Source organism: Lithobates pipiens, unplaced genomic scaffold, assembly GCF_037356315.1.
Source record: "Lithobates pipiens isolate NorthernLeopardFrog02 unplaced genomic scaffold, aLitPip1_a1.2 Scaffold_16, whole genome shotgun sequence".
In the NCBI taxonomy this organism is placed as follows: Eukaryota; Metazoa; Chordata; class Amphibia; order Anura; family Ranidae; genus Lithobates; species Lithobates pipiens.
This window is the reverse complement of record NW_027507748.1, coordinates 8,442,899-8,460,853: the sequence shown is the minus strand read 5'-3', so window position 1 is coordinate 8,460,853 and position 17,955 is coordinate 8,442,899. Positions and strand designations below refer to the sequence as shown.

At 48.5% G+C, this 17,955-nt stretch overlaps 1 protein-coding gene across 2 annotated transcripts in view; it reads left to right on the top strand.

The window, feature by feature from the left end:
* Positions 1-7,278: 7,278 nt before the first annotated feature.
* Positions 7,279-17,955, top strand: part of LOC143981580 (butyrophilin subfamily 2 member A2-like) — a 64,783-nt gene continuing 54,106 nt past the window's right edge. Inside the window, exons 1-2 of one of the 2 annotated variants that reach the window (XM_077479548.1) lie at positions 7,279-8,238; positions 11,736-11,779. In XM_077479548.1, coding sequence (XP_077335674.1) covers positions 8,180-8,238; positions 11,736-11,779 — 103 coding nt within the window. In that variant the 5' untranslated portion in view covers positions 7,279-8,179. The remainder of the gene's footprint in view (positions 8,239-11,735; positions 11,780-17,955) is intronic. The other variant, XM_077479547.1, reaches the window with a different exon arrangement.

The following is a 17,955-nucleotide window of genomic DNA, read 5'->3' as shown; positions in this document are numbered from 1 at the left end:
CAAGGTTCGCCATCACTGCCCTACACACTATTTACTGTTTACATATGCTTTTTGACTTGATGTGTCTTTACATACACCTTGATGTCTTCATAAACATATTTTGTGCCCAATAATTGTACATGTATGTATGTATATATATGGATTTACTCTGTATCATACATTATTATGAATTCAATTAAATTATTTTTTCCTTGACCTCCACACTTCAGCCGCTTCATTTTAACCAAATTTTAACCAAATTGACGGTGGCAAAGTGGTTTCATAATCCTGACCGGACGTCATATGACGTCCTCAGACTCTTTACCACATGATCAGCCGTGTCCAATCACGGCTGATCACAGTGTAAATGGGAAGAGCCGGTGATCGGCTTTTCCTCACTCACGTCTGTCAGACGCGAGTAGTGGAGAGCCGATCGGCTGCTCCTCTGACGGGGGGGGGGGTCAGTGCTGATCGATTATCAGCACAGCCCCCCCGAGGATGCCCACACTGGACCACCAGGGACGCCACCAGACCACCAGGGAAAAGGTAATCCTCCCTAGACCACCATGGATGCCAGTCAGCACAATGGATGCCAATCAGTGCCCACAATGGATGCCAATCAGTGCCCACAATGGGCATCACTGATTGGCATGCATTATTGTTTGGCACTGATTGGCATCCATTAGTACAGTATAACACCAATTCCGCCTATGAGTGCCCACCTGTGCCGCCTATGAGTGCCCACCTGTGCCGCCTATGAGTGCCCACCTGTGCCGCCTTTGAGTGCCCACCTGTGCTGCCTATCAGTGCCCACCTGTGCTGCCTATCAGTGCCCATCCATGCCCATCTGTGCCACCTATCCATGCCCATCTGTGCCGCCTATCCATGCCCATCTCTGCCGCCCATCCATGCCAATCCGTGCCAGCTATCAGTGCCAATTTGTGCTACCTATCAGTGTCCATCCGTGTCGCCCATCCGTGTCGCCTATCAGTGCCGCCTATCAGTGTACATCAATGCCACCTCATCAGTGCCACTTCATTGGTGCCCATCAGTGCCGCCTTATCAGTGCCCATCAGTGAAGGAGAAAACGTACTTATTTACAAAGTTTTGAAACTGAAAACATTTTTTTTTCTAAATTTTCGGTATTTTTTTATTTGTAGCGCAAAAAATAAAAACCGTAGAGGTGATCAAATACCACCAAAAGAAAGCTCTATTTGTGGGAAAAAAATGATAAAAATTTCATTTGGGTACAGTGTAGCATGACCGCGCAATTGTCATTCAAAGTGTGACAGAGCTGAAAGCTCAAAATTGGTCTGGGCAGGAAGGTGTTTAAGTGCCCCCCCCGGTATTGAAGTGGTTAAAGTCCCAATTTCCTTTCTATTTTGCCAAATAACGGGATGGAGGCGCAAACCCGTGCCTCATTTTAAGTCCCAAACTTTTTTTTTTTTTTAGTGCTACACAATATTAGCACAACTGTATATCAAACAGTCAATCAGCTGCGAATTTCTACACAGGGGGTGGCGATTCCACATTACTGAGATCTATTTACTTTCTCTTGACCAGGATGAAGCAATGTGACGAGATTTCTGGGAAGCCATGTAGATTACAGGAAAGCGAAATCTGTCAACGCTTTAAATGCTGAATTGTATTAGGAAGTTTGTCTCAGATCTGCAGACTGTTCTGTACAGACCGGTAAGTCGATTCAGTGCATAATCTGAACTCATTTTATGTTACTTTTGTTTTTTTTTGGGGTGTATTTTATGTTGTGTTTTTACCATCACTGGTGATTACAGAGATCACAGCACACACGTACAACTCATTTTATGTTACATTTTTTTGGATGTGTTTTGTTTTTACCATTACCCAGGGGCAGACTGACCATTAGGGCACTCAGGCACTGCTAAAGCAAAGAGTTGCCACTTGCCCCCATCCCAAGGGTCCCTCTCTACTCCCATCCCAGGGGCCCCTCTCTGCCCCCATCCCAAGGGTCCCTCTCTGCTCCCATCCCAGGGGTCCCTCTCTGCTCCCATCCAGGGTGGCCCCTCTCTGCTCCCATCCCGGGTGGCCCCTCTCTGCTCCCATCCCGGGTGGCCCCTCTCTGCTCCCATCCCAAGGGCCCCTCTCTGCTCCCATCCCGGGTGGCCCCTCTCTGCTCCCATCCCGGGTGGCCCCTCTCTGCTCCCATCCCGGGTAACCCCTCTCTGCTCCCATCCCGGGTGGCCCCTCTCTGCTCCTATCCCGGGTGGCCCCTCTCTGCCCCCATCCCAGGTGGCCCCTCTCTGCCCCCATCCCGGGTGGCCCCTCTCTGCTCCAATCCCGGATGGCCCCTCTCTGCTCCCATCCCGGGGTGGCCCCTCTCTGCTCCCATCCCGGGTGGCCCCTCTCTGCTCCCATCCCGGGTGGCCCCTCTCTGCTCCCATCCCGGTTGGCCCCTCTCTGCTCCCATCCCGGGTGGCCCCTCTCTGCCCCCATCCCACAGGAGGTAAAATTCCTGCCACAGCATGTGTACATCCTCAGCTGCTGCCTCTGCAGGTAAAGGGGGTAGAGACCAACATATGTAATGTGGGCAGTGTGGCAGGGACACAGGGGGGCCCCATGATATTCTAGTGCCCGGGGGCCCCATGAATTGTCAGTCCGCCCCTGACATCACCGATAAATACAGAGATCACAGCCCACAAATCTATCTCATTTTACGTTATATTTAGTTGATATACTAAAGGCAGGAGTTGCTTCAGAGCTTAGTAAATGAGGTGAACCTTGACTTTGCAAAGACTATCCAATCACATGCAAGCAGTTGCATTGCTACAGGAGGCAATTGCCCCCCCCAGGTTATTCACACGCTCTTTCTTCAGTTCTCGAGGCTCGCTATGCTAAACAAACTCCTACCACCTGGGTGGTAGCAGAGAGAGAGAGGATCACAAACACCTCCAGTCCAGCAGCACACATAAGCCTCATACACACGATCGAACTTTGTACAAACTTTCCCGTGGATTTCTGTACAAAGGGGCGTTGGCCGTGAACTTGTATTGCATACACACGGCAGGACTTTTTCAGCCAACTTTCACCAAATCACGTGGTTTTTATGCTCTTTACCGCCACCCTTTGGTCAACTTCTGTATTGTTGTCTGATCTTTTGCATTGGTTCTGAGCATGCGTGTCTGAGCATCGGACTTTTGTTGCTGGAAAGTTTGTCCGTTCGCACAGCCAAAAAAAGTCAGATGAAAACCGAAAATGTTTGTCCGATGGAGCGTACACACAGTCGCATGTTGCCTTAAAACAGCTAATTTGCATGTTGTCAAAAAGTCCGATCGTGTGTACCGAAAAACCATAGGACTTTAGTCAGGGCCGGTGCTAGACTATTTTGCACCCTAGGCAAGACCAGCTACTTGCACCCCCCCCCCCCCCCCCAAAAAATAAAAAAAAAAACATACCCTGCATGGCTTTGTGAAGTGTCATTAAATAATAGCACAACACACTCTTTGATCACAGATCCCAGTGTGTATTGTGTGACAATCTGTCAGTTTTAATTATTTCACTGTGAACACCAGGGCCAATTGCAAGTGCGACCGTTCAGCCTGGATTATGAGCATCGTGGGCCTTGTGCTGAAGATTTTGGTGGGCTCTGGATTATGAAGCCCCTTGCCCTGAATTATACATAAAACTTTTCTTTACAGGCCCGCCTTAACCATCACTTGTGCCTAGGCATGTCTTTCATCCCCACCCACTGCATCTGGGACCCCTTTCCTCATCATCTACTGTGCCGGCAGCCTCCCTTGCTTTACCATCCACTGTACCCACAGCCCCCTTCCCTCACCACCCAACATACCTGTAGCCCCCCTTTATTGCAGAAATACTACAGGAAAGGGTCAGTGACTGCAAAACGTACTACAGGAGAGGGTCAGAGACTGCCGACAGGGTACAGGAGAGGGTCAGAGACTGCCGACAGGGTACAGGAGAGGGTCGGAGACTGCCGTCAGGGTACAGGAGAGGGTCGGAGACTGCCGACAGGGTACAGGAGAGGGTCGGAGACTGCCGACAGGGTACAGGAGAGGGTCAGAGACTGCAGACAGGGTACAGGAGAGGGTCAGAGACTGGGGACAGGGTACAGGAGAGGGTCAGAGACTGCCGACAGGGTACAGGAGAGGGTCAGAGACTGCCGACAGGGTACAAGAGGGGGTCAGAGACTGCCGACAGGGTACAGGAGAGGGTCAGAGACTGCCGACAGGGTACAGGAGAGGGTCAGAGACTGCCGACAGGGTACAGGAGAGGGTCAGAGACTGCCGACAGGGTACAGGAGAGGGTCGGAGACTGCCGACAGGGTACAGGAGAGGGTCGGAGACTGCAGACAGGGTACAGGAGAGGGTCGGAGACTGCAGACAGGGTACAGGAGAGGGTCAGAGACTGGGGACATGGTACAGGAGAGGGTCAGAGACTGGGGACATGGTACAGGAGAGGGTCAGAGACTGGGGACATGGTATAGGAGAGGGTCAGAGACTGGGGACATGGTATAGGAGAGGGTCAGAGACTGGGGACATGGTATAGGAGAGGGTCAGAGACTGGGGACATGGTATAGGAGAGGGTCAGAGACTGGGGACATGGTACAGGAGAGGGTCAGAGACTGGGGACATGGTATAGGAGAGGGTCAGAGACTGGGGACATGGTATAGGAGAGGGTCAGAGACTGGGGACATGGTATAGGAGAGGGTCAGAGACTGGGGACAGGGTACAGGAGAGGGTCAGAGACTGGGGACATGGTATAGGAGAGGGTCAGAGACTGGGGACATGGTATAGGAGAGGGTCAGAGACTGGGGACATGGTATAGGAGAGGGTCAGAGACTGGGGACATGGTACAGGAGAGGGTCAGAGACTGGGGACATGGTATAGGAGAGGGTCAGAGACTGGGGACATGGTATAGGAGAGGGTCAGAGACTGGGGACATGGTACAGGAGAGGGTCAGAGACTGGGGACATGGTATAGGAGAGGGTCAGAGACTGGGGACATGGTATAGGAGAGGGTCAGAGACTGGGGACATGGTACAAGTGTTTCCTAGGCTAGCAGTGACCAGTGTGGAAAAACATTGATCACTGCACTATGTGTAAACAGGAGTTTACAAGATATAACAATGTGCTAAAAAAACAAAAAGACTAACAGTCATTTCTCAAGCACAGGAGGACAGTAAATGGTTAACAGGTCTGAGCTGCTCCCAGCCTGACCAACCTAATTCCTTCAAAGATAAATAAAAGGTCAAACAAATCATGGATGGGACTCTAGCACATATAGCTATAGAAACAGCAGTGGTTGCCAGTCTTGCAGAAGTCCAATCAGCATTCTCCTGTCCTGTGTTTGGTGTAAATAAAACCACAGATAAGAAGCAGCATGAGAAGAGGAGGGGAAGTCCTCCCGATCAGTGTGATCTCTGCATATCCTACACACAGCACCAGAGAAGGAGGACACTGATACCTGTCTGCAGCCAGCATTGGGACAGCTTTTATCTCACACCTTCCCCATGCTCAGGTATGTCGGGTCCTCTCCATCCCGCCCTGCTCTGGCCAACATCTTCTGGTCAAATGTGGCGGGCTGGACATTATGATTGGCTAAGGAGTTAGTGGGAGGCGGAGCAACTTAGCAGTCACGCCCTCCCACTCAGAAGAGGAGCGCTATTGGTTGCCTGCCTTGTTACACAGACGTCCGTCTCCCTCCAGCTTTTTGAAATCCTGGGAGGGAGAGGGGAGAAGCTGCACACCACAGCGCAAGGCTACCGCCCGCCCGCCGCACTGAACTCCTTGCTCTCCGGGTCCCCTGTCAGTGGCTCTGCAGGGAGCTTGGGGGTGGGAGAAGAGGAAGAAAGGGGGAGGCAAGGGTCGGCTGCGCCCCTAGGCGGCAGTGCGCCCTAGGCGGCTGCCTAATCCGCCTAGTGGGTGCACCGGCCCTGACTTTAGTCCAACGTACAAACACGCATGTTCAGAACCAATGCAAAAGATCAGACAATACAGAAGTTGACCAAAGGGTGGCGGTAAAGAGTAGAAAAACCACGTGATTTGGTGAAAGTTGGCTGAAAAAGTCCTGTGTATGCAATACAAGTTCACAACCAACGCCCTTTGGGCAGCAATCCACAGAAAATGTTTTGTTTAAAGTCCGATCGTGTGTATGAGGCTATAGAGATAATCGCTGCTGAACTGGAGGGCATGTGAAATGAGAGGGCGCCTGGGGAGGAGCCAAGTGAGACCAGGGAGGAGGGCCCAGCGGAAGGTACTAGTGATGGGAAGTCCGGATCTTTAAAGTGAATCGGTTCATTTCGATCTGCTCACTGAAATTAACCGATTCATTGAATCGATTCTTCGGTTCACTTGTTGAGTCTGCTGCCAAGCAAGCGAACCAAAGCTCTGACTCAACCTTATTATATGATTAGAATCAGAAGACTGATTCACTTAGAAGGTTGGAAGGTCCTCCTCCAGACGTTTACTTTGATTTAGTTCATTGGTGCAAAAAAAAGGGTCCTGTGAAACGATTTCAGCCATACTTTCTGTATGGCTAAAATCGCATCGCAAGCCATCACATGCGATTTTTGAACCACGCAGCAGTGTGAACCGGTCCTGAGCCTAGGTTTCCACAAAGCTGATGGCTCGCAATGATAACTGTGAAGTCGGCCCATCAGAAAGCAGTTCTCATGCACAAAAACCCGCTTTTCATTTAGGCTCCGTTTCCACTTGTGCGACTTGTCCTGCGACTTGGGACTGCAGAGTTGCATGACAAGTCGTACCCGATGGTTTCCCATGAGAAACGTTCATACCTGTGCGACTTCAAGTCACAGCGACTTCAAAGTAGTCCCTGCACTACTTTGGTCCCACTTTGATGCGACTTGAGGTCCATAGACCTCCAGAATTGCTTCAAGTCACTGCAAAATCGCGGCAAAAAATTGCGGCAGAATCGTGCGACTTTCAGGCTTTTCAGGCTAACGGAGCCTGAAAGTCGCACGGTTCTGCCGCAATTTTGATGCGACTTAAAGCAATGCCTGTGTATTCCGGAGGTCTATGGACCTCAAGGTGCATCAAAGTTGGACCAAAGTAGTAAAGGGACTACTTTGAAGTCGCTGTGACTCGAAGTTGCACTGATATGAACACTACTCGTTGGAAATCATGGGGTACGACTTGTCATGCAACTTTAGCAGTCCCAAGTCGCAGGACAAGTTGCACAAGTGGAAACGGAGCCTAAATGAAAAGCAGGTTTTTTTTTTTTTTGTGTGCATGTGAACTGCATTCTGATGGGCCGACTTCACAGTTAACATTGCTTAGCCATCAGATTTTCCCGTAGTCTTTTACAGCGCATGCGCAGGAACGATGATCAGATTTTACTAACATTGGGTGAAGTACCCCTGGTAGTAAAATCCAATCACTAAAGGCTATTTTCACACTTGTGCGACTTGAAAGTCAAGTGCTTTTTGCCACGACTTGAAGCAATGTCTGTGTAATCTGGAGGTCTCTGCCACAAGTCGCATCAAAGTCGGACAGAAGTAGTACAAAAACGACTTTGAAGTCGCACAGATATGAACTGAACTGGTTGGAAATCCATGGGGTGTGACTTGTCATGTGACTTGTCATGTGACTTTGCAGTCTCAAGTCGCACGAGTGTGAAAGGGCCTCAAGCTGTCCGTACCACCTGATCACTGCTGCCCCCTGATGATCGGATTGGTGTATTGTTCTACTGGTGGGACTCATGATTCTTTCAGTGTACTGCCTTCTCACAACTCCAATGATTCTTCTTCTTCTTATTATTATTATTATAAAGGATTTATATGGTTATTATTATTTAGGATTTTTATTATTCTTATTATACACGATTTATAGGAATTTTTTGTTATTATTATTCAGGATGTATATTATTATTATAATACAGGATTTATATGGTTGTGCTGTGTACTCCTGACTCAGGAACTGGATACAAAACTTAAAATAGTTCTGAGTGTCAGTGCGCTGTGATTGGTTGCAGGGAGGGGCAGTGCGCTGTGATTGGCTGATTGGTTGCAGGGAGGGGCAGTGTGCTGTGATTGTGCCTGATTGGTTGCAGGAAGGGGCTGAGCTCTCACTCTACGATCATATTACCATTCTGTTGTACAGTGAACTGTTTTAAACAGATCAGTTCAGTCGGAAGAATCGATGCATCCAGGTCACTGAAAAGAATCGATTCAAAAGAACGATTTGTTGATGAACCGGACATCACTAGAAGGGACACGTGGCACACATGAAGATCATCCCTGTGGAAGGTGGACAAGAAAAATCAATGCTGCTTGTAACTTTATGATGCCTATATTATTGTACTGACCCTACCCTCACATGATCTGCCTGCAGTCTCTGATCATCTCTCGTGCCATGTCTGCAGTCTTTGATCATCTCTCGTGCCACGTCTACACTCTCTAATCATTTCTTGTGCCACGTCTACACTCTCTAATCATCTCTCGTGCCACTTCTACACTCTCTGATCATTTCTTGTGCCATATCTACACTCTCTAATCATTTCTTGTGCCACGTCTACACTCTCTAATCATTTCTTGTGCCATGTCTACACTCTCTGATCATCTCTCGTGCCACTTCTACACTCTCTGATCATTTCTTGTGCCACGTCTACACTCTCTGATCATTTCTTTTGCCACGTCTACACTCTCTAATCATTTCTTGTGCCACGTCTACACTCTCTAATCATTTCTTGTGCCATGTCTACACTCTCTGATCATTTCTTTTGCCACGTCTACACTCTCTAATCATTTCTTGTGCCATGTCTACACTCTCTGATCATCTCTCGTGCCACTTCTACACTCTCTGATCATCTCTTGTGCCATGTCTACACTCTCTGATCATCTCTCGTGCCACTTCTACACTCTCTGATCATTTCTTGTGCCATGTCAACACTCTCTGATCATCTCTTGTGCCACTTCTACACACTCTGATCATTTCTTGTGCCATATCTACACTCTCTGATCATCTCTTGTGCCACGTCTACGCTCTCTGATCATCTCTTGTGCCATGTCTGCGCTCTCTGATCATCTCTTGTGCCACGTCTACACTCTCTGATCATCTCTTGTGCCACGTCTACACTCTCTGATCATTTCTTGTGCCACGTCTACACTCTCTGATCATTTCTTGTGCCACGTCTACACTCTCTGATCATTTCTTGTGCCATGTCTACACTCTCTGATCATCTCTTGTGCCACGTCTACACTCTCTGATCATTTCTCATGCCACGTCTACACTCTCTGATCATTTTTTTCGCCACGTCTACACTCTCTGATCATTTCTTGTGCCATGTCTACACTCTCTGATCATCTCTCGTGCCACTTCTACACTCTCTGATCATTTCTTGTGCCACGTCTACACTCTCTGATCATTTCTTTTGCCACGTCTACACTCTCTAATCATTTCTTGTGCCACGTCTACACTCTCTAATCATTTCTTGTGCCATGTCTACACTCTCTGATCATTTCTTTTGCCACGTCTACACTCTCTAATCATTTCTCGTGCCACTTCTACACTCTCTGATCATTTCTTGTGCCACGTCTACACTCTCTAATCATTTCTTGTGCCATGTCTACACTCTCTGATCATTTCTTTTGCCACGTCTACACTCTCTAATCATTTCTTGTGCCATGTCTACACTCTCTGATCATCTCTCGTGCCACTTCTACACTCTCTGATCATCTCTTGTGCCATGTCTACACTCTCTGATCATCTCTCGTGCCACTTCTACACTCTCTGATCATTTCTTGTGCCATGTCAACACTCTCTGATCATCTCTTGTGCCACTTCTACACACTCTGATCATTTCTTGTGCCATATCTACACTCTCTGATCATCTCTTGTGCCACGTCTGCACTCTCTGATCATCTCTTGTGCCACGTCTACGCTCTCTGATCATCTCTTGTGCCATGTCTGCGCTCTCTGATCATCTCTTGTGCCACGTCTACACTCTCTGATCATCTCTTGTGCCACGTCTACACTCTCTGATCATTTCTTGTGCCACGTCTACACTCTCTGATCATTTCTTGTGCCACGTCTACACTCTCTGATCATTTCTTGTGCCATGTCTACACTCTCTGATCATCTCTCGTGCCACTTCTACACTCTCTGATCATCTCTTGTGCCATGTCTACACTCTCTGATCATCTCTCGTGCCACTTCTACACTCTCTGATCATTTCTTGTGCCATGTCAACACTCTCTGATCATCTCTTGTGCCACTTCTACACACTCTGATCATTTCTTGTGCCATATCTACACTCTCTGATCATCTCTTGTGCCACGTCTGCACTCTCTGATCATCTCTTGTGCCACGTCTACGCTCTCTGATCATCTCTTGTGCCATGTCTGCGCTCTCTGATCATCTCTTGTGCCACGTCTACACTCTCTGATCATCTCTTGTGCCACGTCTACACTCTCTGATCATTTCTTGTGCCACGTCTACACTCTCTGATCATTTCTTGTGCCACGTCTACACTCTCTGATCATTTCTTGTGCCATGTCTACACTCTCTGATCATCTCTTGTGCCACGTCTACACTCTCTGATCATTTCTCATGCCACGTCTACACTCTCTGATCATTTCTTTCGCCACGTCTACACTCTCTGATCATCTCTTGTGCCACGTCTACACTCTCTGATCATTTCTTGTGCCATGTCTACACTCTCTGATCATTTCTTGTGCCATGTCTACACTCTCTGATCATCTCTCGTGCCACTTCTACACTCTCTGATAATTTCTTGTGCCATGTCAACACTCTCTGATCATCTCTCGTGCCACTTCTACACTCTCTGATCATTTCTTGTGCCATATCTACACTCTCTGATCATCTCTTGTGCCACGTCTGCGCTCTCTGATCATCTCTTGTGCCATGTCTACGCTCTCTGATCATCTCTTGTGCCATGTCTGCGCTCTCTGATCATCTCTTGTGCCACGTCTACACTCTCTGATCATCTCTTGTGCCACGTCTATGCTCTCTGATCATCTCTTGTGCCATATCTACACTCTCTCTGATCATCTCTTGTGCCACGTCTACACTCTCTGATCATCATCACGCCCTATACTCATCACCCTTCGGGTTATCAAGTGGCAGCCCCGACTGGGAGTTTTCCCCTTTTTTCCGGTCCTGGATCCTCACAGAGACGTGAGGCTACAGAACAACAGGAGAGGGCTATATCTGCTCATGATTTTGACCGCGCTATCCAGGGGGTCCACCGCTTCTGGTAAGGGCATTTACATATCAACTGTGACCCGCTACTATTTTGGGATAACCCTCACAACCCTTCTCCTCCCCCTCTCCGGTGAAGGTGGCTGAATTCCGGACATTCCTTTTCCTTAATGTATTTATTTTCTTTTTGCCATTGTTTTATTATCATAATAATTCTTCTGAATTGATTGCAGACTTTTTTTCACCAAGTGTTTGTTGATTTTATTCACGGACTCAATATACTGTTTATAATTTTAAGGAGATTCTCACGATTGTTTGTCACTTTTTTTTTTTTTTTTTGCTCTCGAGCGCAGATTTACCTTCTACACTTTAGCAATAGACGTGTGATGGGTATTCTTTATGGTGGGATCTGGGGACAAAGTTTTGGTAAAATTATTGGGCCTACAGCTGGAAGATAAAAATTTGTTCTTCTGCTCACCTGGTTAAAATAAAAGAGTAAATGTAACGACAACTGTAACCATTTTCTTGGTAAGCCACCATCAGAGCTCTTCCCTAAATAACTGACCCTTTATATTTCATCTAGGAGGAGAAGTCACATCTCTGTCAACTATGAAGTTTATATTACAGGTGAGATTCTGAAGATTTATTGTTTTTTTTTTTTTCTTTTTTGTTTTGTTTTTTGTTTTTTACAGTTCTCTAAATGCTGATCATCCATTTCCTTTCTGAAATTATTAAACCACACAAACAAGGAGAATATGTGGAGATTCTGCAGGAAGGGTTGGGTGGGTTTTGGAAGTGGAGGTCCGTCCACCGCTGCAAAAATTAAAAGCCAGCAGGTACACACATAGTCTACACTAGGGATGAGCCGAACACCCCCCCCCCCCCCCCCCCGGTTCAGTTCTCACCAGAACTTTCGAACGGACCGAAAATTCGTGCGAACGTTAGAACCCCATTGAAGTCTATGGGACTCGAACGTTTGAAATAAAAAGTGCTAATTTTAATGGCTAATATGCAAGATACTGTCCTAAAAAGGGGGTTTGGGGACCTGGCTCCTGCCCCAGGGGACATGGGTCAATGCCTAAAATGTTTTTAAAAACTGACATTTTTTCGGGAGCACTGATTTTAATGACGATTAAAGTGAAAAAAAGAGTAAATATTCCTTTAAATATCATGCCTGGGGGGTGTCTATAGTATGCCTGTGAAGTGCCACGTGTTTCCCGTGTTTAGAACAGTCCCTGCACAAAATGACATTTAACGGAAATAACGTCATTTAAAACTGCTTGCGGTTTTAATGTTATATCTGGTTCCGGCAATATGGATGAAAATCATTGAGAAAAATGGCATGGGTAGCCCTCCCTGCCCATTACCAGCCCCTTTGGGTCTTGTACGCATATTAAGGGGAACCCCGTACCCATATTAAAAAAAGGAAATGCGTGTGGCCCCCAGGCCCTATATACTCAGAACAGCAGTATACAGGCGGTGCAAACAAGACAGGGACTGTGTAGGTTTGTTGTGTTAAGTAAAATCTGTTTGTAATTTTCAACTGGTACATTTTTAAAGTATAGCTCCAGTCAAAAAATCTATTTTTAAGATATTTTGTTTTGCCGTACATCTTTTTTCATCTCACTTGCTGTTGTCTCCTTCCGTTTGCAAGTAGGAGATGTTTGTAAGTTGGATGTTTAAAAGTAGGGGCCTGCCCTATATGCTCTGCAGAAATGGGGGCCTAAGGTGTTGCCACAACATTGTAAGCCCTCAAAGTGACTCTTGGTGGGCGCTGGAGCGCCCTGCTGTGAACAGTTATATCAAGAATTGTAATTACATGCCATTGTTGAACAGTACTAGAAAAATAGGGCCTTTGGTGGTTGTGGTGCTGGTGTCACAACACTATAAGTCCTCACAGTTACTCTCGGTGGGCGCAGGAATGGACCCTGCTGTGAAATATTATATCAAGAATTGTAATTACATGCCCCTGTTAAACAGGGGCTGAAAAATTGGGCCTTAGGCACTGCTTGCTGGTGCCACAACACTGCAACCTCTCCCAGATACTCTAGTTGGAGTGCAGGAATTAGCCCCGCTGCTAAGCATTGCATCAAAAATTGTAATTGCACGCCCCTGTTAAACAGGGGCTAAAAAACTGGGCTGGTGGCATCACCCAGAACCAAAAATGTTCTTCCAAGATATTTGCGGAGGAGGAAGAGGATACAGTCAACATAACAGGACAGTCACTCAGCATCAGCATAGGCAGTCTTGAAGGGATGTGATATTTTTTAAAAAAATATTCGGTTACATCAGCTTCAGGTGCTTGGTAGCTGGTGGTGATCCAAGACTGATTCATCTTTATGAAGGTCAGTCGATCAACCAAGTCGGTGGACAGATGCACCCTGTGATCGGTTACAAAGCCACCAGCAGCACTAAAGGTGCGTTCCGAAAGAACGCTGGATGCAGGACAGGCCAGTAGCTCAATTGCATACTGTGCAAGCTCTGGCCAGTGATCCATCCTCAAGACCCAGTAAGCCAGAGGATTTTCGGTGGGAAAGGTGTCCAAATCTGACCTTGCCCCTAGGTATTCCTGCACCATGTAAATTAGATGCTGGCGATGGTTGGTGGAACCGATCATACTTTGGGGCTTTGGTCAGAACCGCTGCACCACCAGGTTAAGGACGTGAGCCACACAGAACACATGGGTCAGTTGTCCCTGTTGGAGGGTGGAGAGGAGGTTGGTGCCATTGTCGCAAACCACCAAATCTGGCGTAAGCTGGTGTGGCATCAACCACCTCTCGGCCTGCCCCTGCAGAGCTGGCAAAATATCTGCCCCAGTGTGGCTCCTGTCCCCCAAACAAACCAGCGCAAGCACGGCATGGCATCGTTTTGCCTGCATACTTGCGTAGCCCTTTGAATGCCTACGGAGCACTGCTGGTTCTGAGGACAGAGCACTGGAAGAGGCCATGGAGGAAGAAGAAAAGGAGGGGGTGGAGGAGAGAGGTGTGTCACAACCAGTAGTAGCATTTTTGGAGGCATGGTGGCGGAACAACCTCCATCACTACTGCACCTTGTCCTGCATCCTTCTCAGCTGCCAGAAGAGTCACCCAATGAACCATGAAAGACAGGTAACATCCCTGCCCATGCCTGCTGGACCATGAGTCAGCGGTAATATGCACCTTACCGCTGACCGCCCTGTCCAGTGAGGCAAGGACATTGTCTTCCACATGCCGGTAGAGAGCCGGAATCGCCTTCCGTGAGAAAAAGTGGCGTTTGGGGACCTGCCACTGAGGAACCGCACATTGTACAAACTCACAGAAGGGGGCCGAGTCTACCAACTGAAAAGGCAGCAGTTGAAGTGCTAGCAATTTAGCCAAGCTAGCATTCAACCGCTGGGCATGTGGATGGCTGGGAGTGAACTTCTTTCGCCGGTCCAGCAGCTGGGGCAGGGAAATTTGCCTGCTACAATCGGACGTGGGTGTACGTCCGATTGTAGCAGGCAAATTAGGTGTGTCACAGCCCGCAAGCACTTGGCTGTGACACACCTAATTCTACACCTTCATTCCTCTCAGAGCAGGTTTCAGAGAGGACTGAAGGTCTAGTGGGGTTGGAGATCCCAGCTGATGAGGAGCAAGGAGAGGTCCGCTTTGTTCTTAGGTGTGGGTCTTTGAGGTACGCTTGCCAACAAGCTGCATGGCAGGTCAACATATGTCAGGTCAAGCATGTGGTGCCCAAGCGGCTGATGTTTTGGCCATGCGAGAAATACGCTTGAGACATATGTTGCAAATAGCATCATCATCAGTGCCTACAAAACACTGGGCATCCTCCTGGAGCATGTACCCAACACTGTGCTCAAAGAGTTCAGGAGACTCCTCAGGAGGACGTTGTGGGTCTAGGGAAGGAGTCACTGATGATGGCATTGAGACGAGGGAAGAGGATGCGTTGGCAGCTGCTTTGCTAGTACCCTGAGCCTGGGTAAGGGAGAATTAGGAGGATGAAGAGGGCTTGGTCATCCACTCTACCAAGTCTTCGGCATGATGCGCTCAACACGTCCAGCTGCCGAAAATAAGGACAAGTGTCCCATTGCCACGTGCTGATGATGACGATGCACCACGTCCACAACCATCACTGTTGTCTCTAGACACAGAGCCTGCTTGCCCTCTTTTATTGGCTCATGCCTGTCTGCCTCTCCTTGTTGGCCTTCCAGACATAGTAATGGCCTGCAGGGAGATGGGAAAACCAGCAATTGGGAAGTGTATATTGTGCCGGAGGCACACAACACCCACTAACTCCTGCAGATGCCTTTATTATATAACACCAGCAAAGGGTAGATATAGGTGTATACTGTGCTGCGCTGGAGGCACACAACACCAACTAACTCCTGCAGATGACTCAATTAGAGAACAGCAACAATGGATAGATACAGGTGTATTCTGCAGTACAGGCACACAGACAACACCCAGTCACCCACTAACTCCTGCAGATGGCAGATGGCTCAATTAGAGAACAACAATGAAGGGTAGATACAGATGTATTGCGCGGTGAAGGCACACAGACAACATCCACTAACTCCTGCAGACACCAGAACACTACACAAGGCCGCCGCGCTGGCAGCCTTATATAGTGTGGGGTGTGTACTACACAGCCTGAGCTATAATTGGCTATAGGCATCCTGCCTGTGGCCAATCATGGCTCTCCTCGCTGCCGGCGCTGTGATTTGCCAAGCATGCGGGGTCACAGTGCATGCTCGGCCAATCATAAGCGCAGTGCATTGTGGGCCGTGAGCGCCATGCAAATTTGGATCGAATGGCCCACAGATTTCTGGCTTCGCCGAACATGCGTTCGACTCAAACACCAAGCTCATCCCTACTCTACACATGCTGCAGCTGCTGACTTTTAATATTAGGGCACTTACCTGTCCTGGAGTCCCTCAATGTTGGCACCATAGCTGATGTGTCCATGGGCTGTCGGGTGCTGCCCTTGCCAGTAAGGGGACCCCGTAGTGTAGCCTTTCCGGCTTCATGCCTGGAACCCTACTGCGCATGTGCGAGGCACCCGCTGCGCTCTCCTGCTGACCCGGCTAAGGGGAGAGGAGGAGGGAGCCGTGGCCCGAACTCCCGGAAGTGGGGACAGGATATTGTCAAAGACAGGTATCCGCTCCCCCCTCCCCCTTTACGAAAAAGGTGCCAAATGTGCACTGACATGGGGGGGGGGAGGAGACAAATTAGTAGACATGGGTGCTGTCAAAAAATTAGTTTTGTTTCGTTCTGTACGCAAAAAAAATTGTAATTCGTGTACGAAATTCAATTCGGATTGGTACGAAATGCAAATTTTTGTTAGATTCGTAAACTTTTTGTTAAATAACGAAAGTTTGTTATGATGAATTTATCATTATGAGGGGTTCCCACGATCCCTGTGCTGAGTTCCCGGGTCTGTACACCCGCTGTGCCCATTATGAGGGGTTCCCACCATCCCTGTGCTGAGTTCCCAGGTCTGTACACCCCCTGTGCCCATTATGAGGGGTTCCCTCCATCCCTGTGCTGAGTTCCCGGGTCTGTACACCCGCTGTGCCCATCCTGAGGGGTTCCCACCATCCCTGTGCTGAGTTCCCGGGTCTGTACACCCGCTGTGCCCATTATGAGGGGTTCCCACCATCCCTGTGCTGAGTTCCCAGGTCTGTACACCCACTGTGCCCATTATGAGGGGTTCCCACCATCCCTGTGCTGAGTTCCCGGGTCTGTACACCCCCTGTGCCCATTATGAGGGGTTCCCTCCATCCCTGTGCTGAGTTCCCGGGTCTGTACACCCGCTGTGCCCATCCTGAGGGGTTCCCACCATCCCTGTGCTGAGTTCCCGGGTCTGTACACCCCCTGTGCCCATTATGAGGGGTTCCCACCATCCCTGTGCTGAGTTCCCGGGTCTGTACACCCACTGTGCCCATCATGAGGGGTTCCCACCATCCCTGTGCTGAGTTCCCGGGTCTGTACACCCACTGTGCCCTTCATGAGGGGTTCCCACCATCCCTGTGCAGAGTTCCCGGGTCTGTACACCCGCTGTGCCCATTATGAGGGGTTCCCACCATCCCTGTGCTGAGTTCCCGGGTCTGTACACCCTCTGTGCCCATTATGAGGGGTTCCCACCATCCCTGTGCTGTGCTGACTTCTTCTGATTGATGAACAAAACACCAGTCATATTTCTGTTAATTTGACTCCGAAATTCGTTAACAAAATTTTGTAATACGTATGGAATTCATACGCCTAAAAATTCATATTTTGGATTCGTACGAATTTTCGTTTCGTACGAAACGAATCGCACATGTCTACAAATTAGCAGAAGTTCCACTATTGGGTGGAAGCCAGCCATACATAAAATTCATTCAGTTCAGCAGAACTTCAATCCCTGTGTGGGCAGGCTGGTTGTACACAAGTCAATCCAACAATCGTCTTGCATACAACCAGCCTGTTGTTCCATTTTCTCTTGATCGGCGGTGGCTATGACCGGCGCTGCTGATCAGTGTATTCTGATGGAGGGGAAATCTCACAGCTGTCAGAATACAATTATACAGTGGGAGGATTCCCCCCCCCCCCATCCACACAAATGAGTGGATAAATGAGTTGGCTTACTCTCTTTCTTTCACCCCAATGGTTGAACAAACAAACAAAAAAATGACTCCTGTATGCCCAGCCTTAAAACTTAGGGTTTTCATCCCTTGAAGAGCAAAGTCTAAAGGTGGTCATACATGGATCATTAAAAGGCCAGTTCAGCAGGGCCAAATTTCAATCCATGTAAGAACAGGGAGATTGTACAGAAGTTGATCTGCCAAT